The 27,897-nt window shown below is 42.7% G+C and overlaps 1 protein-coding gene across 13 annotated transcripts in view; it reads left to right on the forward strand.

Moving 5' to 3' along the window:
* The window catches only part of GREB1L (GREB1 like retinoic acid receptor coactivator), a 245,122-nt gene extending 218,789 nt beyond the window's left edge, over nt 1-26,333 (forward strand). For 10 of the 13 annotated variants that reach the window (XM_090039779.1, XM_090039780.1, XM_090039777.1 and 7 more), the window contains 12 exons: nt 3,845-4,407; nt 6,351-6,453; nt 7,595-7,750; nt 7,851-7,990; nt 11,965-12,126; nt 12,396-12,603; nt 13,543-13,708; nt 16,001-16,228; nt 18,711-18,852; nt 19,864-20,064; nt 21,284-21,422; nt 22,773-26,333. In XM_090039779.1, coding sequence (XP_089895905.1) covers nt 3,845-4,407; nt 6,351-6,453; nt 7,595-7,750; nt 7,851-7,990; nt 11,965-12,126; nt 12,396-12,603; nt 13,543-13,708; nt 16,001-16,228; nt 18,711-18,852; nt 19,864-20,064; nt 21,284-21,422; nt 22,773-22,936 — 2,372 coding nt within the window. In that variant the 3' untranslated portion in view covers nt 22,937-26,333. The remainder of the gene's footprint in view (nt 1-3,844; nt 4,408-6,350; nt 6,454-7,594; nt 7,751-7,850; nt 7,991-11,964; nt 12,127-12,395; nt 12,604-13,542; nt 13,709-16,000; nt 16,229-18,710; nt 18,853-19,863; nt 20,065-21,283; nt 21,423-22,772) is intronic. The other 3 variants (XM_090039784.1, XM_090039788.1, XM_090039790.1) reach the window with 2 other exon arrangements.
* Nucleotides 26,334-27,897: the final 1,564 nt, after the last annotated feature.

Here is a 27,897-nt window from a genome sequence, read left to right on the forward strand (position 1 = left end):
CCACCTCCGCTGGCAGACTGTTCCAGACCTTGGGGGCTCGGACAGTAAAGAAATTCTTCCTTATGTCCAGCCTGAAACGGTCTTGCAGGAGTTTGTGACCGTTCGACCTCGTCATCCCTTGGGGCGCTCTGGTGAACAGATGTTCCCCCATATCCTGGTGGTCACCCCTGATAAACTTATAGGTGGCCATCAGATCACCCCTGAGCCTGCGCTTTTCCAGGCTAAAGAGTCCCATGTCTCTCAGCCTGTCATCGTCCCATGTCTCTCAGCCTGTCATCGTAAGATCTGTTTTCCTGACCTCTGATCATGCGCGTGGCTCTCCTCTGCACTCTCTCAAGCTTCTCCACATTGTTTTTGAATTGTGGAGCCCAAAACTGGACGCAGTACTCCAGCTGCGGCCTCACCAAGGCCGAGTACAAGGGGAGAATGACGTCCCGGGATTTGCTCGAGAAGCATCTATGGATGCACGCCAGCATTTTGGTCGCTTTACTAGCCGCAGCATCGCATTGGAGGCTCATGTTCGTCTTAAGGCTGACTTGCCTTTCCAAATCCCAAAATGTCTCGATGTAAGAGAGAGAGTGAGCATGATCCTTATGCTCAAAAGGGGGCACTACTGTTGATTTCTGTTCAGTGAGAGGATGTTTCCTGTCCGGTTCTGGTGGAGAGAGCAAGTTATAGGCTCGGTTGATCTACATTTCTAACTCCACTGATTTCAGTACAGCTACCTTGACTAATACCAGGTGAGGGCCTGACACCACAGGGTTTAACTAAACAGAAACATTTGTATATTAAACTTAGATCAATTGGGTTCATATCTTATAGTTTCATAGTTTCATAGTAGCTAGAGTCGGAAGGGACCTAGGTAGATCATCTAGTCCGACCCCCTGCCTTAGCAGGAAAGAGCACCGGGGTCACATGACCCCGGCAAGGTGCTCATCTAACTTCCTTTTAAAAATCCCCAGGCTAGGAGCCTGCACCACTTCCCTTGGAAGCCGGTTCCAGGCCCTAGCCGCCCTGACTGTGAAGTAGCGCCTCCTAATATCTAATCTAAACTTACCCTCCGCCAGTTTGTGACCGTTATTCCTGGTCACTCCTGGCAGCGCACGGGGGAACAGGGACTCCCCCAATACCTGCTGATCCCCCCTGACCAGTTTGTAGCAGGCCACAAGGTCCCCCCTTAACCTTCTTTTGTGGAGGCTAAACAGGTTCAGGTCCCGTAGCCTCTCCTCATAAGGCCTGCCCTGCTGACCCCTGATCATACGAGTGGCCCTCCTCTGAACTCTTTCCATATTGTCCACGTCCCTCTTGAAGTGTGGCGCCCAGAACTGGACGCAGTACTCCAGCTGCGGCCTGACCAGTGCCGCATAGAGGGGGAGGATCACCTCCCTGGACCTGCTCGAGCTGCATCTGTGGATGCATGACAGGGTACGGTTGGCCTTCTTGACTGCCTCCCCACACTGCCGGCCCATGTTCATCGTGGAGTCAATGACGACTCCAAGATCCTTTTCCGTCTCCGTGCTGGCAAGAGGGGAGTTCCCCAACCTGTAAGTGTGGTGCCGGTTCTTCCTCCCCATGTGCAACACCTTGCACTTATCAGTGTTAAACCCCATCCTATTCTCATCCGCCCACCGTTGCAACCTGTCAAGGTCAGCTTGTAGCCTATTGCACCCTTCTAGTGCACCCACATCCCCCCACATCTTAGTGTCATCAGCAAACTTGAACAGGGTGCTTTCTACCCCGTCATCCAAGTCACTGATGAAGATGTTGAACAGTGCGGGCCCGAGGACCGAGCCCTGCGGAACCCCACTGCCCACATCCTTCCAGGTCGAGAAGAACCCATCCACTACCACCCTCTGGGTACGGCCCTCCAACCAGTTGGCGACCCATTTGACCGTGTGGGCATCAACACCACAGTCTCCCAGCTTTTTGATGAGGACAGGGTGAGAGACAGTGTCGAAAGCCTTCCGGAAGTCCAAAAAGACTACATCCACAGCAACCCCTGCGTCTAATGATTTGGTGACCTGATCGTAAAAGGCCACCAGGTTGGTCTGACAAGACCTGCCACTGATGAACCCATGTTGGTTGCCCCTAAGCATGCATTCCCCCGCAAGGCCCTCCTGGATGTGTGCCAGGATAATTTTTTCAAAGAGCTTACCCGGGATTGAGGTAAGACTAACTGGCCTGTAATTTCCCGGGTCCTCTTTTTTTTCCTTTTTGAAGATAGGGACCACATTGGCCCTCTTCCAGTCCTCCGGCACCTCGCCAGAGCACCACGAGTGCTCATAGAGCCGCGCCAGGGGTCCCGCAATGACCTCAGCCAGTTCCTGTAGAACCCTAGGGTGAAGATCGTCCGGACCAGCAGACTTGAACACGTCCAGCCTCTCCAGAAGTACCCTAACTAACTCCTCGCTAACCCCTGGCCCAGGCGTGTCTCTCTCGGGGCCCGAGGGGGGCCCAGCAGGGAGGTGGCTGAACTGGTCCCTACTTAGGAAGACAGAGGCAAAGAAATCGTTAAATATGTTAGCTTTGTCATCTGGCGTGATGACTAAGTTGCCCATCATGTCCTGCAGGGGCCCCACATTACCCGGGACCCTCTTTTTACCCCCTATGTATTTGAAGAAGGACTTCTTATTGTCCTTAATCCGGGAAGCTAGTCCTATCTCCAACTCTGCCTTGGCCCTCCTGACTGCCCCCCTACATCCTCGGGCGACTGTAACATAGTCCTTCTTGGTGATGACCCCATCTCTCCATTGGGTATATGCCTCCCTTTTAGCAAGGAGACATTCCCGGATGCTCCTAGTGAGCCATGGGGGTTTATGTGCCCTCCTGCTCCCTTTGACCCTTGTTGGGATTACCTCCCTTTGGGCATGGAGGATCGTCTCCTTAAGGAGCAACCACTCACCTTCGACATCTGATTCCCTTCCCCACTGGGTCCTCAGCGCTTCCCCAACGATCCTCCTTAGCTTGTTGAAGTCAGCCCCCCTAAAGTCTAGGGCTGTTGCCTTGCTGCAGCCCTTTGCCACCTTACGCTGGATGGTGAATTCCAGCAAGCGATGATCACTGTCTCCCAGGTGGCCCATCACCCGCAGCCCCCTCACCAGGAATCTGGGTTTTCTGTTCCCCAGGGAAAAATGGAAAAAAAAAACCTCCAAATTTTTCCTTTTAACTGCAGATTTTTAATTTTAATGGAGAAATGCATGGATTTGCCACTTTTGCAAGGAACTCTGTGCAGGCTGGCAGAGTTCCAGTCTGCAAGGGGCTGAGGGGAGCGGGAGAAGGCTGTCAGGCTGGGGGCACTATGTGCACATGCATGCACACACAAGCACATGGCTGCCAGGGAGCCTGGAGAGAGCAGTTCTCTTAGGTAAGTCAGGAAGGGTGGGAGGGGAAGGGAGGGGAGGGATTGAGTCCCCTGTAGGGAGGTGAGAAGTGAGGGGCACCAGCGGGGCTGGGAGTGGGGAGTGAGGGGCCTGGACCTCCATCGTAGAAGGGGTTAGAGGGAGCTGTGATTTTCAATGATAAAAAAACCCAAAATCAAATGCTAAAATGTATAGGTACTGATTTTATTTATTATAGTGACACTGGTAGGATTCCAAAATGCTTTAAAATTGCAAATATATCAATAAAACATTGTGTTCAACTGATACCTATATATGTATAGTGGGGTTTCATTTTAATTGTGGATTTGGGAATTTTTTATTCAGAAAATGCGTGATTTATTTATTTTTTATACCACAGTGTTTGTAATTTTTAAACAGAGAAAACCAGGATCCCTTCTTATGAGGTTGTCTGGGTATTTTGGGGGCTTGATTGTTTCCTTTTATTTCCTGCTTTTTCCTACCAGGTTCTTTAGCTGAAAATGGTGTGAGTTCCTCCAGTGCTGCAGACAAGTCTCAGAAACAACCAGCATCCCTTAACTTTCAGCATGTAGCCCATAGTTCAGTGGATGAAGGAACTTACCCTGGCTTTACATCTGGGGAGACTCTGAAACAGGAATGTGACTCTCTGGGCAACCAGATGGCAAGCAGCACCACTTCTAAGTTCTCATCCTCGTCCTCCGCATCTCAGATGTTTCGGTGGCCCAGCCAGTCTGCCAAGGAGGGCAAGACCCTACGTGCTGCACTGCCACGCATCGTCATATTGTCTAAAGCTGCCTATTGTCTCCTTAGCTCACAGAAAAATGGGCACTTGCCTTCCTCCTCTTCTCTCTTGCCTCATGCCGACGTGTCTTGGCTGAACTCTTTGAGGTCTGTGCTTCACAAGGACATGAATAGTGACGAGCAGTCTCTCTACTACAGGCAGTGGACCACAGCCAGGCAACATCATGCAGATTACAGTAATCAGGGCGAAACTGCTGGTTCCAGGAATTTCCACCCACGACGACTGCTTTTGACAGGACCTCCTCAGGTATGAGAGTTTTCCTCACAGTAGAGCATGAGGGCAGAAGAGGTGGACCAAAAGGTAGCTACAAATAGAGGACTTTTTTTTTCTTTTCAAGGCACATGGCAAGACACAAATGGCATTGTTTACTGGGTTTGTTTAAAGCCATGCTTTGTGGTACGATGCTTCTAGAATTGATACCTGTCTAAAAAAAAGAGTTCCCTAGTTGGTTCATGAAAAGCCACTTAATGTGTGGGTTGTCATGTTTGGGGCCACATAACAAAATGAACTTACAGTGCAATCCTTTTATGTTCAATTGGTGTAACATAATGCGCACTTTTAGATGTGCTCAAGGGGTGGGGGCATTTTAATTAGAGTGGCTCCAAGAGCTGCTCTAATTAAAGTGCTGTAGCATCTGATATTAGCATCCCCACACTTCAAAATGGTGGCAGGAGTGCTTGAACTAAAGCTCATTCGACAAGCTTTATTTCAAAGGCCCTTGCCACCATTTTGAAGCCTGGGGATGTTAATACATGAGATGCAGAGCCTGGCTGGAGCACTGTAAGTACTAGGGCTGTTTTGTTTTGATGCTGTTTCAACTCATTTTGAGCTCAAAACAGCAAAATCGAAATGAAACTAAGGGCTTCAAAGCCGCCTTGAAACGAAACGAGGGCAGTCGAAATGTTCTGAAATGTTTCAAAACTCAAGCAGGGCTTGCCTGCAGGGAAACAGAAAGTAAGGAGGGGGAGGAGAGGGGAAGGAGTGCTCTCATACTGACTGTGTAGCTGGCCAGTGACTGTCGGCCCTCCCTGAGGTCCCTTCCAATCCCAGCGCTGTGGCGGAGGGATGGAAAAAAACAGCATAAAAGGCAGCATTATTTGAACTGGCCTGCTTTCTGTCACCCATGTCATGAGTTTTGCTTGTCAGCGGCTTGAGATGCAGTTTCCCAGAAACCCCTGGACCTATCTCCTTGAAACTTGGCAGGCTTCATGACCTCAGCAGGGGCAGGGGTACCATCCCTGCAGTTTTCACCCTGCTGTGCCTTAACACACAAGTCACTCGAGTTTTACTTTCAAGAATTTGAGGTGCAGTTTCCCAGAAACCCCATGCATCTGTCTTTGATACTTGGCAGGCTTTGTGGCCTCAGAAGGAGCTACTGTCCCTGCAGGTTCCATCGAAATTAGGCAAGAACTGACAAAGTTATGGGCAGTTTTGTGGTTCCCCATTATAACCTGTGGGTGAAACGTCTAAACAGCAAGACAGTTTTGACGAAACGAAACAGAACAGTGGTTTTGAAATGAAATGAAACTCAAAATGAAACACTGTCCCGTCAAAATGAAACAGTGCTGTTTTGCACAGCCCTAGTAATTACAACACTCCAGCAGTCTTGATTGGGTCTGCTCTGACATGCTGGGATTACAGTGCATTGGAGCAGCCCCGCAGCACATCTGTAGGCACCCGGTATGCCTTGCATACAAATCTATGGCAAGAAGAACAGTTAGGCTGTTGCTAAGGTTTGTCAGGCAGTTATTCATGAATGGTCAATGGGTAGAGCTTCACCCATGAGCTGCCCCTGTCAAGGATAGCCACCTTTTGTGGGCTACGTTCACAAGCTTTGCAGGCTGCATTTCAGGAGCCCCCTGCTCTAAAGGAGATGGTTCTGTGCGAGGCCTGGTTCACATTCCTGCCTTAAACAGATCTGGAGAGAGCAGATTAACTTCTGCAAGACACTGATATAAAACAACTTGTAGGTGCTGGGCCTGATTTTCAACCAGTTCTAATGGTGACATCCCACTGAAGTTGATGCGATTGTGTAACTGAGAGCAGTATTTATTAATAATGCGCTCTTACCATATATAGACATTATTCAGGCAGGACTGGAAAGCAAAATAAGAGGACAAAATGTAAATAGGTTAGCTGTAACTGTATTTTTATAGTCAATTTTCTGTGTTTTTCCTCCTTCGGTTTAGGTGGGAAAGACTGGCTCATACTTGCAGTTCCTCAGGATTCTCTTTCGCATGCTGATCAGGTTACTGGAGGTTGATGTATATGATGAAGAAGAAATTAACTGCGGTAAGTATGAAGGAGGATTTCATTGTACCTCAAGCAGAAATGAACTTTAATAAAATAAAAGTAAAGTTTTTGACTGAATAAAATCATTTTGTAAATTAAAATTAACGTCTTGTATGTTAAATGACATATCATTAATATGTCAACATGTAGCTAGATTCTCAGGAGGTTTTTAAATACATTCTTCCTTTTTAGGGGGCTAGATGCAATTATCCATGGACAGTGGAACACTTTTAAGTGAAGAAATACTATATCTAGGCAGTACTGGGAAGGCAAATGAAGGCAGTAAAATTCATGCAGATACAATCTGTCTCTTTTTGTCTCTTCGTGGCTTTCATATATTTTTCTTTCCCCAATATTGGCTCTGTCCTCATTTAAGCCAACAAAATGAATTTAAAAAGGTTTGTTTCACTTTGCAGTTTGGGTAGTAGTTATAAGCTCACTATAAATTAGCTACCAATTTCTGTGGACGCTTCTATTGTGTCTTAAACTTAAAAGTTGTCAGTTGGGGATGAAACTTCTGGGTAACATCTGCTCATTATCAGGGAATACAAATCCCCAGGTATACCTTTACCAGGTATACCTCTTTATGGAGTCACAAACCATTACAGTTGAGTTGTGTACATCTCCTAACACATGAGCCCTACAACCAAGGCACTAGCTTTGAAAAAGGGTGGTTATCTTCTATCCATTGAACAAACTAATGTATAATTATGCTCAAAGACTGGTGTAATAGAGTTAAAATGTAACCCTTTAGTTTGAAGCTGTTACAGGGATGATTAATCCTTAATGACATGAGATGAAAAAGATGGAAGGTGAGATGGAGAATTGACTGCATCACTAGCTAATTTTATCCAGTGCCTAGAGCTTTTAGTGATGGACACCTTCCAAATACTGACAGGTGAATAAAATAGAAGCTCAGCTATTGAGACTGCTCCTTTGGTTCTTCCCTTTCTAAGGAATTTTCATTTCTTTCAAATGGCATCATATGATTTCTCATGCCAGTTCCAGTTTGTATGTTTGCCATAGAGTTCAACTTTTATTTTTGTTTCTGTGTATTTGTTGGCTTACAAATGCCAAGGAAACCCATTTGGCCTGTTCTTTTCCATTGCTTGCACCAAATGTATGTTTTTTACTTGCACAGATCATGCAGAAAGTAGTGAAGTCACTCAGTCTAACAATGATCACTGGCCTGATATTGAAATCTTCAGTAAAATGACCTTTGACCTGAGTGTGCATGACCCCAAATACAGTTCCATAAGTCCAGTGTATACAGAACAACTATCAAGAGTAAAACAAGGTCAGTACTTGGTTTTCTTTAAAATAGTTATTCAAATTACAGCCCACTTGCAAGTGTATCAGTGATCTAAAAAATAATTGTTTATCATCTTGGTTTGCAGAAAACAATAAAGAAACTAAAATTGAGGAGCCCAGAAAAAGAGAGACAGTGTCCATGATGTTGACCAAATATGCAGCTTACAATACATTTCATCACTGTGAACAGTGCCATCAGTACATGGATATTAATCCTGCTGCACAGGTTGGTATTGGAACTTCTATATGTGTATATCTACAGCTTAGCGTAGCATAGCATGTCTGTCTGTCTGTCTGTCTGTCTACACCCAAAGGAAGGACACTTTGCACCCTTATCCTTGCACCTTTCCCCACTATGGAGTTGATCCAATAAAAGATATCACCCAAAAGAAACTCACCGGGGGGGCCAGCAGGAATTGGGGGAGGCTCTGTTCCCCCGGGCACCACCCAGGGTTACAAAGAATAACAGTTACAAATTGTTAGAGAGAAGGTTCAGGCTGGACATCAGGGGGCATTACTTTATGGTTAGGGCTGCCAGGCTCTGGCATGGGCTCCCAAGTGAGGTGGTGCTTTCTCTTACCTTGGGGGTCTTCAAGAGGAGGCTGGACAGATACTTGGCTGGGGTGTTATGATCCCGGCACCCGTCCCTGCTGGGGTTGGACCTGATGTTCTCTTTAGGTCCCTTCCGACTCTAAGCACTATGATACTAAAAACCCTTGCCTGTTGCATGTTTCCTGGATTTTCATATTTGCAACAACACTCCATACCTACTAGTATGTTATATAGGTCCTCTGCCCTATGTGATGGGAACTGAGGAAAGCTTAGCTTCTTCAAACCTTTAGAGAGGCATTTTAAAAATTATTTATATCCCTTTGTTTTGCTGGGACCCAACAGTACAAAAGTGTGTAACCTGGCAGGAACCTGAAAAATCTTCCCAATTAGGAGCTTAGGGCTTTTGTTCTTTAGTCACCATAAAGTGTTTACTTAGATGTTTCTTATTGCAAGTCACTGCATTCCTCTGTGCTTGGTTTTCTAACAGCCTGTTATGAAATTGAAAACAAAGAGGTTAAATAGGCCTTAGCACTATGTCTGTGTGTCTAAGGCTACATGCAAACATTCAGTCTCTATTGGGAAAATTGCTGTTCTCTAGATAGAAACCAGAAGTGTACAGACAGACATTCAAGCTTTTTCTTCTGGAGCAAAAATAGCTACTCCAGGAACACCCAGGGTTAAGTCGCTCCCAGACTGAATGTCTGTACACTTTCAACTGAGTGGAGTCACAGATGTGTGTAGTGGGTGAGGACTTTGCCCCACTGCTCTGTGCACCAGGAGTGAGCAGGTGGAGCAGCACTGAGTCCCCTGCTTGCTTCTCCCACCCCAGGACCAGAGTGAGAAGTGGGCATGGGTTGCCCTAGTGCTCCCTCCTCTGCTCCCACTCAGCTTTGTTTTTCTCCTCTCCCAGATTGGTCTGGGAGGGGAGGGGAATCGTAAAGCCCACTTCCTAGCCCCTTCTCTAAGCCAGGGAAGTGTCTGGCCTCTCCAGTCCCTTCCCCTCTTCAACTGATCCAGGAGGAGAGAGGAGCAGCTACTACTGCTCCTGTCCTCTGCCCCATGCTGGACACTGCTAGGCTTGAGAGAGGGACTGGGGGCTTTGCCCCAGTGCTCCCTCCACTCCGCTCCACTCCCTGAGACTGAAGAGTGGAGTCAAAATGGGTAGCCTCCACCCTGTTTCCCAGAGCCTGGTCTGGTTTGTTTGTTTTGGGTTTTTTTAAAGAAATTTTTCATGTCCCAAGCCAAATCAAGTCCAAACCATGAGTCAGTCCAGAAGCATAAGTGGCCCTACAACCAGCAAACATCCTCCACCCCCACCAGGGGCTTCAGATATTTCCAAAGTCTTTTGGCAGGCATCCTACATGCAGGCCCAAGCCCAGAGGCTTGGGGTGCAGATGCCCCCAAGTTTCACCTGCCCTCAGCCATATGACCGCAGAAGCAAGCTATGGAGGAGCCTCCCATTTCCATAAAGTGGGCTTTAAGTCCCAACACCTCGGCAGGTACTAAAACACACCAGAAGAACAGTTATCCCTGTGAACACTTGAGAAAAACTGCCTTCACGGACCCAGATACACGGTGTTTCCCCTGCCAGCTTGGGGGGACAGTGTTCTGGTGCAAGCGGAGGGAGTCTTTCCCTGCTGCTGCACTCCCTTTGGACTGTGAGGGGTGGAGCAGGCATGCATGGCTCCCCTCACCTTCCCCAGACTGAGATCACCCCAGTCTCAGGAAGGCGCCGAGAGCAGGGGAGAGGAAGCAGCTGCAGACTGAATATCTGTACTGCTCCCTTTCCTGGAACGATTTCTCCCAGAGGAAAGTTGTCAGAAATTTCCCCCAGTTTCTAGGTAGGCAGAATGTCTGTCAACGGCCTAAGCAGCACTTACATAACCTTATAACTGCCATTATAAATCTGCCAGAGCAGATTTAGATTGGATATTAGGAGGAACTTCTTCACAGTTCGAGTGGCCAAGGTCTGGAACGGGCTCCCAAGGGAGGTGGTGCTCTCCCCTACCCTGGGGGTCTTCAAGCGAAGGCTAGATGTGTATCTAGCTGGGGTAATGTAGGCCCAGCACTCCTTCCTGCTTATGCAGGGGGTCGGACTCAATGATCTATTGAGGTCCCTTCCGACCCTAGCATCTATGAATCTATTTTGGAATGGGAAATTGGGAAATAGGTGTGGGTGTGAATCCCCTGTAGCTAAAGAGGGCCTGGAACCCAGGTCTTCCACTGCAGGGGTGAGTGCTCAAACCCTTTTTTGTCTACAGGACAAAGAGGTCCAGACTCTTTCTGCATTTTATATTAGACAGCTGTTGGCTAAAACCAGAAATAACCCTAGTAGCTGGGACTTGGAACTCTCCACCCACAAGAAAGCATACGTGCTTGCTTTCAAGGCTTATTTCTGGTTTTCAGGCTCACTTCTGAGGGCGTTCACTGAAGAGTCCACTAATTACTAGAGTTTGGGCAGATGGTGGGCAATTTGTGGGGGTGGGGCAGGATTTTTTAGCTGAATTAAATGCTGTTGGTGCCATTTTAGGCAAGCTCAGAGCATGCCCAGATGGTGCCACTTCAGGGATTTAGGTGGAGTGTAGGCACCTCTATACATGGCAGTTAGGTGTTTTTATGCTTCTACTTTAGATTTTACAGTTTGAAGCACAGAGATGCTTCATTATTTTAGGCATCAAATGTGTTTTGTGGCTGCTAGTGCAAGGCCCATTTGAATCCCTGGTTGTGACTTAAGTGGATGAATTCTGTTTCAGTCCCATATTTAGGTGCCTACATAACTAATTGGAATCTGGCCCTGACTGCTTTCCTGAACTGGGGCCTTTCTTCTTCCTTTGATAAAGTGAAACACTTAAGTGGAAGTTAACATGCAGAATAAAAAGGGCACTTGCTCGTGCTAATGATCTCTATTCTGTTGTAAACTAACCCATTACCAGAATGAGATCAAAAGCTGCTGAATGGAGAAACAGACAAGTGGAAGAAGGTCACCAAGTTCTCTGGACATAAGGTCCTTTGAGGTCTGTCCTTTGATTTTTTTTTTTTTTAACGACTTTTAGGCAAATGAATGTTGCAATACACTAGAACTTATGAATAATGCAGGCAAGACTCAGCTGAACTTTTTTAGCTTAGTTTCATTTTATATACATTAATACTGTTAAGGTGTAGTAAACTATGAATTGCTGGAGTTTTGTCATATTGTGCAAGTCGGTGGTAATTTATGGTATGTCTACATAATATGGGACCTAAAGCTTCGTCTTCAGAACACTTGGTGGTAGCACATATTGATAAGAGATGTGGTTTTCTAGCACTTAGAAATACTGACACATACAGAGCACTGGAAAATCTAAGTAACATGAATTTAAGCAAGAGCATAGTTGGGCTGAAGATCATGTTATTCATACAGAAAGCTGACAGGTTACATGCCTAATTCCACTTCTGGGAGGGAAAATATGAATGTAATAGAATCAGATTCACTTGATTTGGATTCTTGATTTTGATCAAGATTCACTTGATTTTTGAGAAAATGTTTAGTGTTCATTTCTAGCTGCTTCCAGCAGTCTGCAATGCCATTAAAGTTGCTGTACTTTGAGTTTCATGTTTGTGTTATACCCTCCTTATCTGATTACAGTTCGATTGCTTTCTTGCTTACAGATATCTGACTCCACCTTGCATGCTTTCACATTTTCATCTTCAATGTTAGGAGAAGAGGTTCAACTTCATTTTATAATCCCCAAGTCCAAAGAGAACCATTTTGTCTTCAGCAAGCAGGGAAAGCATCTGGAAAGCATGCGTCTCCCTCTTGTATCTGACAAGGTGGGTGTGTACTTTTTACCTCCTCATACTTGATGCCCATGGTGAATCTAACTCACTAAAAAAAACCCACCAAACCACCCTTTCCTGTAATCTCTGATTTTCTATAGATTGAGTCTCTCAGGGTAGGTGCCTCCTTGGATAGATGTAAATTAGTTTCTATGTTTAGCTACTACAATAAATACTCATCTTTGAGATCTTAGAAAGAAGTCAATCAGCATCAATCTTTGTTTTTCAAGAGTTTATAAAATATTTTTCTGTTGGTCTTTCAGCAGAATCTGAATGCAGTAAAGAGTCCCATCTTCACTCCTTCCAGTGGTCGCCATGAGCATGGCCTCTTGAACCTTTACCACGCTATGGAAGGCATCAATCACCTTCACCTCCTAGTGGTCAAGGAGTATGAAATGCCACTTTACCGTAAATACTGGCCCAATCATATCATGCTAGTCCTGCCAGGCATGTTCAACAACGCTGGAGTAGGTAAGAGGAAACAACAATATATTATTTAGAAAACAGGGTGAAAACTCAAACCTGTTTTATAGTACGAACCATATCTTTAGGGAGAACTTGATGCCTGTCCCTCCCACTGTGATTATATACAGTGTGACAGCTTCAGCAATTGTATTCATATAATGTTGCTCAGAAGGTGATGTGAGGAAAGTATCCGCTCTATCTAACTTCCATGGGATAATTATTTTGTTTTTTGTGAACCAGGTTAATCACAATCTGCATCATGCTTACTTATTCTCCATCTTTTCCGTTCTCTTCTGTCCACCTGCTCCTCAGCTTCCTACTCCCTTTCCTATTTCTCTCTGTATGTCTCCCTGTTGCCTGTTTGTCTTATCCCCCTGTCTCTGTTTCTGTGCTGCTGGGTTCTCCTTTTGCCCGAGTCCATGGACTGTGTGGTCCGGTCACTTTTCCACAGTATCATTTTTTTTTTCCTCCTAGGTGCGCCTGTTTTGTATTTCCTGTTAATGGATAGTTTTTGAAGGGATCATAGTTTGAGAGCAGCTGATTTATAGACATGCTTCAATCATTTTCCTCATCATTGCAGACTGAATGATGAATCATTTCCCACCTGAGTTTCAAATGCCATTACAGTAGCAGATGCATCTTGCTAACTAGCATTTTCAGAAAGACTGGTTGTAGTTGGTTAAAGTCAGATAATAAATACTTTTTCAGGCACCAAGGAAAATATGACACTGTCTGTCAGATAATACACACAGGAATAGGCCCAGGTTTTTCAAATGCACTTGAACATTTACTAATTGTAAGGTAAGAGGTAAGAAGCACTTTCACAAAGTGTAGTTCAGGGCAAAATAAGCAGCTCTTTTAAAAAATTTTGCATCTTTTATGGGGCAAAAAAAGTCTATTATGGATCTCTTTATGGAGGTTGTTCTGTATTATGCACTTTCCCAGGTGCTGCCAGATTCCTTATTAAGGAACTTTCCTACCACAATCTAGAACTGGAAAGAAACCGCTTAGAAGAACTAGGAGTTAAACGGCAATGTGTCTGGCCGTTTATTGTCGTCATGGATGATTCATGTGTCTTATGGAATATGCATGGTGTCCAAGAACAGTCCAGGTAAATTCACTTTTCATAAACAATGACTGGAGTTTTCAGGTGGGCTCCACACATAGCCCTAAGGTCAAACACCTTAAACATTATGGTCTGGGTCAACCCCTTGAAAATTTGCCCCTTTGTAGTATTTGGCAATACTCAAAACAGGCGTTGACCATGTTAGAGCAGAATCTCTAAAGTGTATTTCATTTGTCACTGAAGGCAGTTTATTTTGGGAACCATGATGCCATTATTCTCAGTTAGAAGGCAGAATAATGATACACCTTATAGACTGACTAAATCAGAAATGCATAAGCTTTTTTGAGTCCCAGCTCACTTCATCACATGCTGTAAAAGGACAGAACAGGCTACCAGATAGAGTGATTTAAATACAAAAGACCAGGAAGACAAGAGGGGAGCGGGGGCAGTGCTGAGAGTCAAACAAGTGACAAACCCATAGGGAGGGACAAAGGGGGTCACAAAAGCTAATGCAGTTAATGGGATAAGAATCAGTAGTCTTGGTTTAGACCATACTTTACTCAGACTGTGGATGATTTCTTGTTCTGCAGTTTCATGTTCATTTTTAAAGTTTTGTTGTCTAAGAACAGCTACTCTGAGGTCAGTGATGGAACATCCACGGAAGTTGAATTCTTCTGCCACAGGCTTGTGTATCTTCCTGAATCTGATGTTTGATCGGTGTTCATTCATTCTTTCATGTAGGGATTGCCCTGTCTGTCCAATGTAGAAAACAGAGGGGCACTGTAAACAGGTGATAGCCTATGACATTGGTCTAGATGCTGGTAAATGAACCATGGATGTTAAAATCTGCATTGTTTGGTCCAGTAATGATGCAGTAGGTATTTATGAAGGGTCACATCTTGCATTTGGGTCTATTGCATGGCTTGGTGCATTGGTTACAATAGGATTAAGAGATGCGGTTTGATGTTGGGGGGCTGCTTGCAAGCCAGGCCAGGTTTGTCTTCCACAGCTACCTTGAGATAGAGAGATTGGAGGTCATTAGTTATGTGTCCAAGGTGTTCAAGTTGGAGGCTGTAGGTGACAACCAGAAGGATTGTTATCCTTGTCTCAGGATTGGTATTGTAGCCAGTAAGTGCACAGTCTGAGTCAGGGTTTGTTGATTTGAGTGGCTGCAGTTTTGGGATTGTATTGTAATTCTAAGAAACCCTGCTCCAGACCCCTAAGTTGTGTATCCTGGTTGGTGGAATCAGAGCTGATACAGTTGTAATGTAGAACTTGGCCACTATAGACAGTGGAGATAGCAGTGTGCTTACAGTGAAAGGTGGTGGTGTAAAGGTAGCTGTGGTGGTTGGTGAGTTTCTGATACGAAGTAGTGGTGACTGCAAACTTTCACTGTGATGTCTAGAAAATGAATGTGTGAGGTGTGGAGTATTCCAGAGTCAGTTTGATGGAGAGGCTGAAGTTGTTGAAGTCCCAGTGAAATTTCTTAGAGATTCCTTCCTGTGTGTCCATACAGTGAAGATGTCCATCCATGCCCTTTCGGCATACCCAGGGGATGAGAGGGCAGCTGTGAAGGAATCTGACTTCAAGGTCTGTCATAAATATGCTGGCACATCATGGCCCATACATATGCCCAGAGTGGTGCCATTAGCTTGTAGATGTAGGGAGTCCCCAGATCTGAAACAGTTGTGTGTGAGGACAAAGCAGAAGAGTTTGATGGAATCGGAAGCAGTATCCTGCTTGGGGATGGTGCTCTTCATGGCTTGTAATCCATCCTCCTGGTGAAATGTTGGTGTACAGAGATGTGAGACATCCATGGTAACCAATATGATGTTTGCTGGAAGCTTGTCAGTGAAGCCAGGTTTCTTCAAGAAATCTGTAGTGTCTTTCAAATAGATGGCAGCTCCAGTGGCATGTGGGAATAGGATAGAGTCAACAAAGCCAGAAATTCTCTTGTGATTGTGCCCATGTCAGAGACGATGGGGCATCCTGGCTTGCCAAATTTATAGGTCTCAGTGCCTTCACAATGCCCCTCCCCACACTCATCCAAAAGGCTACTTCTCTCTACTTCTCCAGATGTCTCTCTAATGCCCATCTCTGTTCTAATATCTACATGTTGCTTATGGCCAGACTGAGAGGAAAGAAGAGGTGGAATTAATTAGCATTTGCTTCTAGCTATTTTTAATAATTCAAAATGTAAAGTGTGTATTTTACATAATATGAAGGATGAAAGGCTCCTGATTGGGATCTTTGGCATGGTGATAATAGACACTTTACACATCAGTTATAATGATAGCAGAGATCTGAATCATATGTGTACCTGATTAAATTTCATAGCCAGTCCATGGAGCCAGGGGCGACCAATAAGAATGTATCTTTGAAGAGTGTTCTACAGCACATTGAAGCCACACCAAAAATTGTTCATTACGCAATCCTGGGTATTCAGAAATGGAACAGCAAGTTGAATTCCAGGAAATCAAAAGCTCCATTCTCCAGGTGCAATGTGCATGACTTCATACTGCTCAACATAGACCTGACCCAGAATGTGCAATATGATCTAAACAGGTAGGCAAAGCGGATTTCACAGACAGTAAAAATCTCACCATCAGCTAACTCATGTTCTGTGTTTTGTAGGCATAATGGAAAGTGGTGTTACCATGGTGTGAGGTCACAGCCATAAAATAGGACTTTCAAAGAAATGTGCAGTGTATTAATGAATGACTGCAGCAGCCAAACAAATGAAAATCATTCGTATGATGATTGGCTGAGCTGCTTCTGTTGTTACAACCCTGCTGTACAAAAACGAGTTTTTCAGACTGAGAGTTAAAAAGAATCTCTCTTTCTAAGGAACGGACGGGGCCTACTCAACTAATGGAAGGGACGAGTGGAAATCCTGTATATGATGTGAATAGACTTGTTTTGTGATTTTAAATTCTAAAAATACCAACTACAAGTTCCACTTACGTCATCACAAAACCCACCGGTTTTGCACTTGCAGGCTGCCATGACAATCACAACTGCTTGATGTATTTATTTTAGCCTTTTGGCTCCATTTCCTGTGTTTTATCAATACATATTTATATATGATAGAAAGCTTATGGACCCTGAAGGGAAGGGTGGGAGAACAGATTGCTGATTGCTAGCATGCAAGCTTCTTAATGGCTGTGAAACTACAACTCCTGTAGTGCTCAGACCTGGGGAATCCTAACTGGCCAGTAGGGGTTAGTGTCCCATTCTAGGACAGGTGCCCTCTTTTTAAAGAAAAAAAATACAGCCAGAAATTGGATTGAGTTCTAGTAAATTAATTTGTCCCTGGGTGAGGGGGAGTGTAGAGTGTTTTTCTCTTAGAACAAAAGGAGCATTGGGGTGATGGTTTGGGATCTTTGTTCCTATTCCCCGGTATACCGCTGGTGCAGTTCAGTGGGGCTGACTGCTATCTGCCTGGCAGGAGAAAGTAGTCAATGCATAAAATCCAGAAGCAGGGATTTGCCTTTCCCTATTGGTGCTGCTTTTGTGTGTGTGAGGGCTCCCTGGAGCAGAAACTGGAAGAATGGAGTCGTGTGGGAGTGAACACTGTGGGAAGGATGAAGCAGGGTATGCAGATAGGCTGGGAGATTAGTAAGGGTGGTGAAAGTGGTGAGTCTGAGGGATAAAACCCTCTGGAGTTAAACAACAGAGGAGACCTAAACTGCAAGACAGAAAGAGGAAGAAATGAGAAGAGAGGCAGAAAGTCTACCCTGCCAGAGACAGCACCTTTTGTCAGTCACAGGAAGCACTGCTTCCAGAACGCACCGGCCAGTGGCAGGAATCTCTAGGCAAGGCAAGCCAAGCCAAGCCAAGCTCACCTGACTGAAGGTAAGAGAATGGGAAACAACTGAAGCATGGCATCAAGCACACAGGGAGCGGAAGATACTGTATTTCTTTTGGAGCTAAATCACTTCTGAATTTTATGTCAGGTTTTTCCAGGAAGCACCCACATTCTCTTTCCTTCTGCCTTGCTATTTTGCCTTCCATCTATATATGGGCTTAAAAAAAATAAAGAATACTAACTTTCCTGTGATGCCTACCATTTCTTTTCCTTTTTCTGCTCACCTGACAGCTTCCATGTCTACCTGTAAGTCCCCTTCAAGGCCATGGCCCAAAGCAAAATCTAAATTCCTGCTGAGACTAGAATTTAATTATTCCCCATGACCAGCAGCCCGAGCTGTGCGCACCACTGACTCCAAGGGGGCTTGTACTGGATTCTGCCTCCATCATCTGCATGGCTGTCGTATGTATGAGTGACCACCTTTTGGTGTGCTCAGTTCATTATATGGGTGCCAAAGATACTGCTATTGCAGTTCTCTTGTCTGTATCCTTCATAACACAGCGGTTTTGGGTCTTCACCTCACACAAATAGGATAAACTGGTAGCAGCTGGTTTTGTTACCGGCAGTATAGCCCCTTATGATTAGTACGTGTATGGCTACAAACATAAAGAAGCCACATAATTACAAAAACAGTTCACCTGGGTAATATTTCAGAGATAATGGGTCCATTGTGAAAGGGAGATTGTTCACTTGTAGATTTTTATCTGGTCAAAAATAAAGCATAAAATTAAAAAAAACCCCAAAAGCCTAAGGAAAGTGTTACATGCCAGAACAATGGTGGGGGCTATCCAACTCGATACTAAAAAAAAAAAAAGATAGACACCTGTTTCTCAATTTAAAATTAGTCTGCAAAGGTCTTTCAACAGTGGGAACATGCCAGTATGTTGGCAGACACATTTGTTAAGTTTTGGGTAGAGGATTTATGTAGGAGTTATACAAATTTTTCCAACAAAGCAGCTGGTAAGATAGTTCAAGATTCAAGTGCGCGGTTCATTTGACAGGCCAAGGAATATAGTTTCAGCTTCACCTGAACTAGCAAGGTTGGCTAGTATTATTATAGACCATTTCTACAACATACGGTTTATTTTAAACAATTAAAAAGGGCTCTATATATCATGGACAGAAAATTACTCTTGGCAGATCCACAATCAGATGAGTGACCTTGTGTTTAATGCCTAGGTACTTCTGTGAAGATGTAGATTTCAACCTGAGAACAAACAGCAGTGGCCTGCTTATCTGCCGCTTTAACAACTTCAGTGTCATGAAGAAACACATTCAAGTTGGAGGGCAAAAGGACTTTGTCATTAAGCCAAAAATTATGGTGAGTTTGGTGGTGTGGGCAGAAAAGCAGTTATGGGCAGGAGGTAAAACCTGTGCTTTCTTCTTCTTCCCTCAGGGTCAAAATGGAATATTTTACTTGAATGTTGGAAGCTGTTTGGGTTACTGGGCCCCCTTTGCTCAGTACCTGATTTGCTTACCCATGGTCTGTGGGTAAGCTCCTAAGCACAACTGCAGTACATACAAACAGTAAATAATAAATATTAATGCAAATATCTGTTTCCAGCACTAATCCCAGGAGTGTCTTTGATATCACAGTCATTAAAACACAACTGTTTCATCACATGGGACCACCAAGAGCCAGCTGGGATCTTGAAAGTGTTTAATTTCTAGTTGTTTACTAGTATTTTTGGCTGAGCAATGGCTTGTCTTAAGGGCTCCTAATCTTAAATTCTAATTAGCCGTGGGTAAATCTTTCTAAACTAAATCTTAAGATGGATGTGACAAGACATGTAACTGGTCCGTCTCCTGTCAGTAGTAGTTTGTAGTGATCTTCAGTCTTCGATATTAACGATGAACAAACAAAGCCATTCCACACAGATGTTGAAACACTTTTTAACATTTACTTGGAAACTGTGACTGTTACAGAATTTGCTGGTTGCTGTTAAGTGATGTTTCAGCAGAAGAATACATTTCACCTGTGGTCAGGAAACTGGATTTGGCTTCCAATTGCTGGTAATGGCCTTACTCTAGGAATCTTTTTGGGGAAGGAAGCAGACACAGGCTAAGCCAGAAAAGGCAAATGCTTGCGTTTTAATTCCAAGGAAATGAAACCAGTCACTTAAAGGAATGGAGGATGTCCTCAAAGCAAGATATTCAGAGAAGGAATAAATCCTAGTTCCATTTGGTATTGCTGAGTTGCCTGTCCTGGAGTTTCCAGTTTACTTTCTTGTTGCTGTATTTGTGTAATTGCTACTTGCTAAATAGAGTCTAGGCAGGAAAGATAGAAGCTGTGGAGTGTTCACTGATAGATGCTCCATCATTTTCATTGTAGGTATCTGAAGGCCTGGCTCCAATAATGCCTCTGCAGTACATATGTGCTCCAGACAGTGAACATACACTTCTGGCTGCCCCGGCTCAGTTCCTTCTGGAGAAATTCCTTCAGCATGCAACTTACAAACTCTTCCCAAAGGCGATCCATAATTTCAAGAACCCTGTACTGGCCATTGACTGCTACCTGAACATCGGAGTCGAGGTACAAAATTGGAGAGTAGGATCCAGCAAATATAAATTCTTAATTTTTTTTTTATTTTTACAACTGCTATTTCTGTATGATGTCATCTTAGAATTGTCCCTGGATTTTGAGCATGGGGCCCTGATCTCAAACAAAGTCTCTACTGCTTGACAAATTTTATTAGCCTGGAAGCAGTAGCAGTAAAACTCTTAGGTGCTCCAGTGACAGGGACCTTATATGTGGGAGCAAAGATCTGTGCTCTGCCAGTACTGATTATGCAGTGATTGAGGCCATTCTGGTTGCCTACACCAGTGATACATACTCATTTTTTTTTTGTAATGTACCCATTGACAGAACTTTTCTCTTCTACAAGGGATATACTTCAAATGTCAGATAAGCAAAAACAAACCAAATAATACAATTGCTATAAATTCAAACTGCAGACATTTTAATCCATGGAGACTCAGGGAATTAAGATTACAGTGGGTCCCTTCAAGAGGGTGAATGTATTTTTCCGGTGTTCACATGATTTTGACACCAGAGATTTTAATTTCCCCTCCCCTGCAGGCACCACTCCCCTTTATGAAATCATTCTGTCATGGGAAATGGAATTAAACACCAGTGAGCACATCTACATGAGACACTTAATAGGCAAAAGAGTAATTCTACTGCAGCAGGCAAAACAGTGCTAATGCACAAGAGATTGTTTAATGCACATTAAGGTTGCAGAAAATGCCTTCACCTGCAGTCATGCGCAGTAGGGCCACCAATTATGGTGCATTTAGTACCTGGCATTACAGTACTAAATGTAACATGCTATAATTACAGTGCATTTATGAATGTGTAGACATGCCCACTGTGTACCATTCTGTTTGCTTGAGGGACAGATAATTAAAGGAAAATCCCAGGGCTTAGTTAAGCACACAAAAGTAATTGACAAATAGGTTTAAAACTACAAAATGAGTTAGAGAGACAGCTGTATTTCTGTATAGGACCATGAAAAAGTAACAGATAAGCCTGATGAATTTAGGACTTTCTCTGACTGTAGTTTATTAATCTTAGATGGTTGCATGTTTTAGTCCTTTTTTTGGTACAGTTCAAACAAAACTGTCTTTCTTCCCTCTTCACCTGGGCCAGTTACCTCTGGGCACTTATGGCTATTTCATGTTCCACCTCCATATAAGGTCTATTTTGCATGTTTTTTCTAACCAAAAAGTTGTGCTTTGCTTTCTGGTTTCAGGTGGCCATATGCTATGTCAGTTCCCGCCCGCACTCTGTCAATGTCAACTGTGAGGGGGTGTTTTTCAGTGGACTGCTGTTGTACCTCTGTGACTCTTTTGTAGGTGCAGATCTTCTTAAGAAGTTCAGATTCTTGAAAGGTAATCGGATTTCTCTGTCGAGCACCTCGCTTGCTTGAGGCACAAAATAAAAGCTTACAATACTAAAATACAGAAGAAGAAATGGATTAATTAGCAACTCTGTTGTTATAATTAGTCGTATTCCAGAAAGAAATGCATTCTGTCTATTTTGAGTTGTGTAGGGTAGTATCAAGGGTAGTTAATAATTAATAAATTGCAGTAATGAAAGTACTATCAATAAAAATAGGTGGGCAGATCAGATACAGTGCAAGTGAAACTCACCCAGTGCAGCATGCAGCTGACCACTTTGGGAAGGTATGACTTGAAAGTAGATTTCAGTACACAGCAGGTGCCATATTGGGTAGAACAGGTAGTTCATCCATTCAGACCTATGAGCCTGCCAATGGAGTAGTGAATAGCTACAGAGTGGGTGTAACCAAAGTTGCTCAAGTAGAAAGCTCAACTGGGCGTGGATTGTCTTTTATGTTTTTAGACAATGCCTTGCCCAGATTAAGGCGCCAAGTACTACTACATTTTGCAAATAAATAATAGTTCTCCACCTCCCTCAGCCCTGCCTATTTTCTTGGAAATCTTCATTCATTTGAATATTTTACTTCAGTTTTCAATAAGGAAAATGCTTTCAAATATGGGGGCAGAGGCTGAATGGTTAATAGTAACGGTAAGACATGGAAGGAAAGGGAGTTGGGATAAATGCAATAGTTTGATCTCTAATCCACCCTTGATAAACCTGATTTTCCAGCCAAAGAAAATGTGGTAGATCTTACTTGACATCAGTAAAGCATTTGAGGACTAGTGTGTAGTTTCTGCCCTTCATGTACATGATGCACAGTTGATAACAGAATAGCTAGGGTTACTGAATACACTCATTCTGTATGGTCTGTCATTTTTATATTATACCAATGCAACAAGCTGCACTTGCATATTCTGTTTTTCCTCCTTGGCACACATACCCTAATTTCATATAGCATTGTCTACATAAAAGAGAGAAACATGTCTTATATCACTTCCTTCTTCTTGTGTCATTGTAAACTTCTGAATTTCAGATCTTTTGCATAACTTTTTCTCCACTGTATATGGTATTCATTTTTAAATCACACTGCAAATAGAGATACTTGCCTGTTTTTTCTGAGGACACGGACTGCTTTGAAGCTGAACATGCTGGTTATGCTGTTACGATGTGTTAGATTCCTTGGTAACCTCTCAGGAGTGTATTTTTTCAGAGGAAATGTTTCTAATGGCAAGGTTTCAAAATAAATGCCTCCTTGCAAATGGAGCAAGAAAATGTAAGTGTAACTTTGTAGCCTAAAATGTTATTCCCTCCCTCCACCCCTTTTTTTTTTTTTTTTAAAGGTGCCACCTTGTGTGTCATATGCCAAGACAGAAGCTCATTACGTCAAACAATAGTCCGTTTAGAGTTGGAAGATGAGTGGCAGTTCCGTCTCAGAGATGAGTTTCAAACTGCCAACAGCAGCGATGACAAACCACTCTATTTTCTGACTGGGCGTCACATTTAAGTTGGAGAGGAGACCAAGTAACAAAGGGAAAAAGAACTTGACAGTTTGGGTTTTTTTGTTTGTTTGTTTTGTTCTTTTAAAGTACAATCACTGTGGAGCAAAGTGCAACCATTATTTATCTAGACTACTCTAAAGGATTCCCAAAAAAATTAAACTAGGTTTATTTTTAGGCATAAACTTATCACTTTGGTTATGATTAAAGGATCTTGGAGTCGAGATGATTCCTCATCAATTGATATATGTGACTAACAATAGAGCATATATTAGCTATGTTCTGTGATTACAGGAGTAGGACATATTTTGCTTAATCAAGAGGGGTTTTTTTGTACTATGCTAAGCTAGGGGAAAAACTGCCTTCAGTATCCACTAGCCTGAATGTTACATGACTCTCACTAGTCATGTGGAATTCATTGAAGATAACATGCTGAGGAGAGCCCTCCATTTCTCTTCAGATCTGTACTTTAGTACAGTAATACTCAGGGGTTTGAAATTACAAAGTAACTTAGATATTTGTATTAAAAGGAATAGTCTTGTTCTCTCTGTGCAGTGTTAGTTTAAGATTTGTAATTGTATATGTATTGAAACTCTTTGGCAAATTTTCCACAGGAGTTAAAGTTTACTACTTAAACCCGAACAAATCAGTAAATGCATGGCGGGTATTGTACACGCAGGTTCTCTACATTATTTCACCTCTTTAACAGTCTGCTCTGTAGGTAGAATAACTGGCTACTATAATGAGAAGAAAAAGATTTCTTATGCATATTGTCCCTTCAGTTAGTCATGAAACACCAGCAACATTACTCAAATTGTCAATACTGTCAAAGGTTTTGCTGGGATTTTGCTTGTAGCCATGTTGGTCTAAGGACATAGGTCAGCAAGGTTCTTTGGGTAGATGTGACAGCTTTTATTAGACCAACTGAGTAGTTGGAAAAAAGTTCTTAGCCAGTTTTGATGAAGGGTGACTGCGCCTGAAAACTTGCTAAGAACTTTTTTCCAAGTATCAGTTGGTCTAATAAAAGCTATCACACATCTATCTTACTTGCCTATGTCAAAGGCTTTAAAATTGGTGAAACCACCATTTATGTAATACAGGCAAATATCCTCATTCATCAGCTCCTGTCGGCACAGGTTGCCATGCAGTTATTCTGGGTGTCCTTCCTTAGGGTGCACATGCTGAGGTTAGGTAAAACAATTTTCTAAGTCCAAACTCACCTGCCCACCCAGTGGTGAATAAAGCATCAAGAAAGCACTCAAACAGGGTGACAAGGTACAGAAACTAGGCACAGTATTTAAAGCAAACCAAAACAGGGTAGGGTAATGGCTGACAATGTTTTTCTGGGGCTGAAGCAGTCTAGCAGTAGGACCTAGCTGTCATCGCTGCTGCTTCCCCCACCACCTGGCCACAGTGCAGCATGGGTGAAGCTCTTGGGCAGCTGGTCCTAGCAGGGGTAAATGAAGCCCCCTGCCACCTAAGCCCCACCCATCTGTAGGCTGGATCCAACGGCTATGCAGGCTGCAGGTTGCTGACACGTGGGTTAGAGGATGACAATTTGGGACTTTGCCTAACCAACCAAAAAATCATTTCCAAGTGAACCGGGACCATCTGCAAGAGAATCTGCTCATAATCCAAATGACAGAGTTGAAGACAGTGCCTGAAATAAGCTGCTCTCTTATTATGAATACTAAACTTCTGTAAATATTGGTTGTAGTGATATTTGTACATTTCTTTCATTTGAAAACATTACTCCCTTCAATTTACTATTGGGCTGTTCTAGAATGAAATTGGTGCGCTAGTGGTTGGCATCAGGGTTTACATCATAATGGCATCAATTTTACTAGTACAACTAACTTTGGAGTATTCCGTTTGTGATTACTCAAATGATTACATATTTTGCATTCTCTAAATATATTCCCCCACACACTTGCTTTCTGTCCTCTTATCAAGATATATGTAGCACATTTTGTAAGATGGTAAATCAGTAATATTCATTCCCTGCTTTACATTTTTATGAAGTTACGACGGACTTTATAGTTGACCTGCAACTCAACCAGGAAGGGCCTGCCAAAACTGCATTTTGAACAAAGTGTTAAGCAACTTCTTTCATCTTTTGAAAAGATGTTTACAGATAATGAAAAACGTAATATATTTAGACTGAAGCCAAAAGGGAAAGGCTTTGCATATGTTGGTTTTAATATAGCTTAACTGTGATGCTGTAAATGTAATAAATGAACCACCCTCTTTAGATTTGTTTTTAATTATCCTTCATACAAGATCTGCCTTATAATTTTAAAATATACTTTGAATTTGGCAAAATTAAAGATCCAGAGATATTACTTGAAGCTTTTGTTATACAGCTAAATGTAGATTGGATTTTGCTAGGGAGGCTTGCTGTTGACTGAATAACTTTGAGATATAGTATGGTGTAAGTTTCGGAAATATTACCTGTATTCTGCAAACCTGAGGATATAAAATGTTCTAAATTGTTTCCTATATGTTTGCATACTTGATGTTTGCACTAAGTTCTTAAAATTCCAGTGCTAAGACTACTAAAGTGATTTAGTCCTGTGGTGAAAAGTCGTGGTGCAAAATTGCCCTCAAAGTCAAGAACGAAATCGCAAAGTCAGTGTATCTACCTTCCGTTACCAAACAAGAACTGATTTCCATAACACTATCTCCAGTGCAGAGGAAAAGGTTTTTTTGGCAGCATATTTTTGTATTCTTGATATGTTAACACTACAGCACCAGATAGTTACAAGAATCCTAGGCCTGCCTGCCTGTTTGAGAAATACAGCTTGCTGTCACTGACTACAAGGGAAGGAGACGGTTATTTGACACCCAGAGTACTGCTATTCCGTTTTGGTTTTAAGACTTACCATCTAGGCCACTCTTATGAATGTATTACATAGGCCAGCATTATACTTTACCTGTAGACGCGAATGTCCGTTCACAGGTTAATACTGAATGTAAACTAAGATTTTAATGAAAATCATATTCAGATATGTCTTGCTGTAACTTATGCAATTGCTTTTTATGACTTTTGGAAGGGGGTAAAAGTGTTGCTTTCTTAGTGTACAATTTTTCTTAAAAAACTTGGTGAATTTAGCTTCACTAGTCAGTCTACCTCACATTTTATTGTTTATGATTGAAATTGTCTGCAGTTGTGGCTACAAGTATGTTTATAATGTGCTTTCATTAAATTTGACTATATTAAAGTTGTAATGTAAGTCTGCATTTTCTTCAGACTTGTCAGCTTGATAGAATAGGAGTGTAAAGGATTTCCTTATGTTATACTCTTTCAATAAATAATCTTAAATTTGCTCACTACTGAGCAGTTGTGCTGTCAGTAACTCATTACGAGGAGCATTACCTCTTCCAGATGCACCCTAACTTCCCAGTGTTGGTAGTGATTTTATTGTGCAGTATGAAAAACTATGTAATTTGTAGGTTTTTCCATGTAAATAAATATCTTAGTTTTGTGTACATACTCTTAACAGCAAAAGTTACTTACCAGTAACAAGATGTGGTGTCCATAAAGACAGCCTCACTCTCTTTGTACTTACTGTTTTGAGAAAGAGCAACAGATTTGAGAACAGATTAAGACTAAAAATGTTATCACCTTCCAGGAAAACTTATACAGGAGAATGTTTTGAAATTAGAGTTTTAAATTAATGGAAAAACATGGAAACAACTGTATACAAATGTATTAGTTAAAAAGCCAAAAGAGCTCTTTAACAATCCAGCTTATTCTAACTTTTCTTTACTTACCCTGCCCCCAATTTTAAAAAAATGTCACCAAGGATTATAGGCAGACATAACTGTTGCAAAAATTAAAGGATACTGATGCAGTGGCTGAATTATGCAGATAAGTGTAGCAAAACTACTCCAATGTTAACTAGGGATGTGCAAAACTGGCTCTATTTTGATTTGGATTCAGCCCGAGTTAGGGACATTGATTCAACTCGTTGATTTGGAACACTGTCCCAATTTACCCACATCTGGATCTGAAGATTCAATGCCGATTTGGAGAATCAGCGATTCAGCCACAGACATAGCTTTAAATGCTTTTCCTACATACCTTGAGGTACCAGGAGCGGCCAAAACACCTTTAGCCTTTCAGGAAATACAATCAACTATATGGAACAAACTAAAGTATATGGGTTCAAGGAATTCATATGCTGGACTCTATAAAGTAAATTAAGTATCACTGAATATGTAGCTCTACTAAAATAGCAGAATGTTAAAAAAAAAAAAACAAAAACAAAAAAAAAACAAAACACCTCACTAGGAATTAGACAGCCAAGGCAGCTCTGTTTTAATAATGCTACATCTCCTAACTTTAAGTGGGACATGATATACAGAATAGCTAAAATCAAAAGTAAGAATTAAGGAAGCACAGGGACTCAGAAAGGCACCTTCAGCAGTACTGAAATTGGGTAACAGGTAAGGAGAAAGTACACCCGTATCAAAATCAAGAGCTTTACAACAAAAAAGGTAAATACTTCCTGCCAATTTCTTTGTTTTTCCACTTTTTTCTTTTTCCTTCTAACCCTTTCCTCTCTCCCTCCCGCTCTCCATTCTTCCTTTTTCTCTCCCCCTCCTTTTCTTCTTTCCCTCCCTTGCTCTTCCTTTCTCTCCCTTTTCCCTTTTTTCGCCTTCTTCTCTCGTGTCTCCTTTTCTCTCCCTCACTCCTTTTTCTCCCTCTTTCACTTCCTTTCCTCACTTTCTCTTTTTTGCTCCCCTTTCTCACCCTTTTCGCTTTTTCTCTCCTTTTTTGCCCATTTTCTTCTCCCTTTTCTCTCCCCCTTTTTCTGTCTCCTCTTGCTTTCTTTTCTCTCCCCTCCTCTTTCACCCCTTTCTCTCGTCTTTCTTTCTCTCTCTCCTTCTCCCTCTTCCCTCTCTCATCACAACATGCTTAACAAAAAAGAAAACACAAGACTGAGGAGGGGGGAGAAAGGAGAAA

This window comes from Crocodylus siamensis, chromosome 3 (genome assembly GCF_052110815.1).
Source record: "Crocodylus siamensis isolate JL-2025a chromosome 3, ASM5211081v1, whole genome shotgun sequence".
In the NCBI taxonomy this organism is placed as follows: domain Eukaryota; kingdom Metazoa; phylum Chordata; order Crocodylia; family Crocodylidae; genus Crocodylus; species Crocodylus siamensis.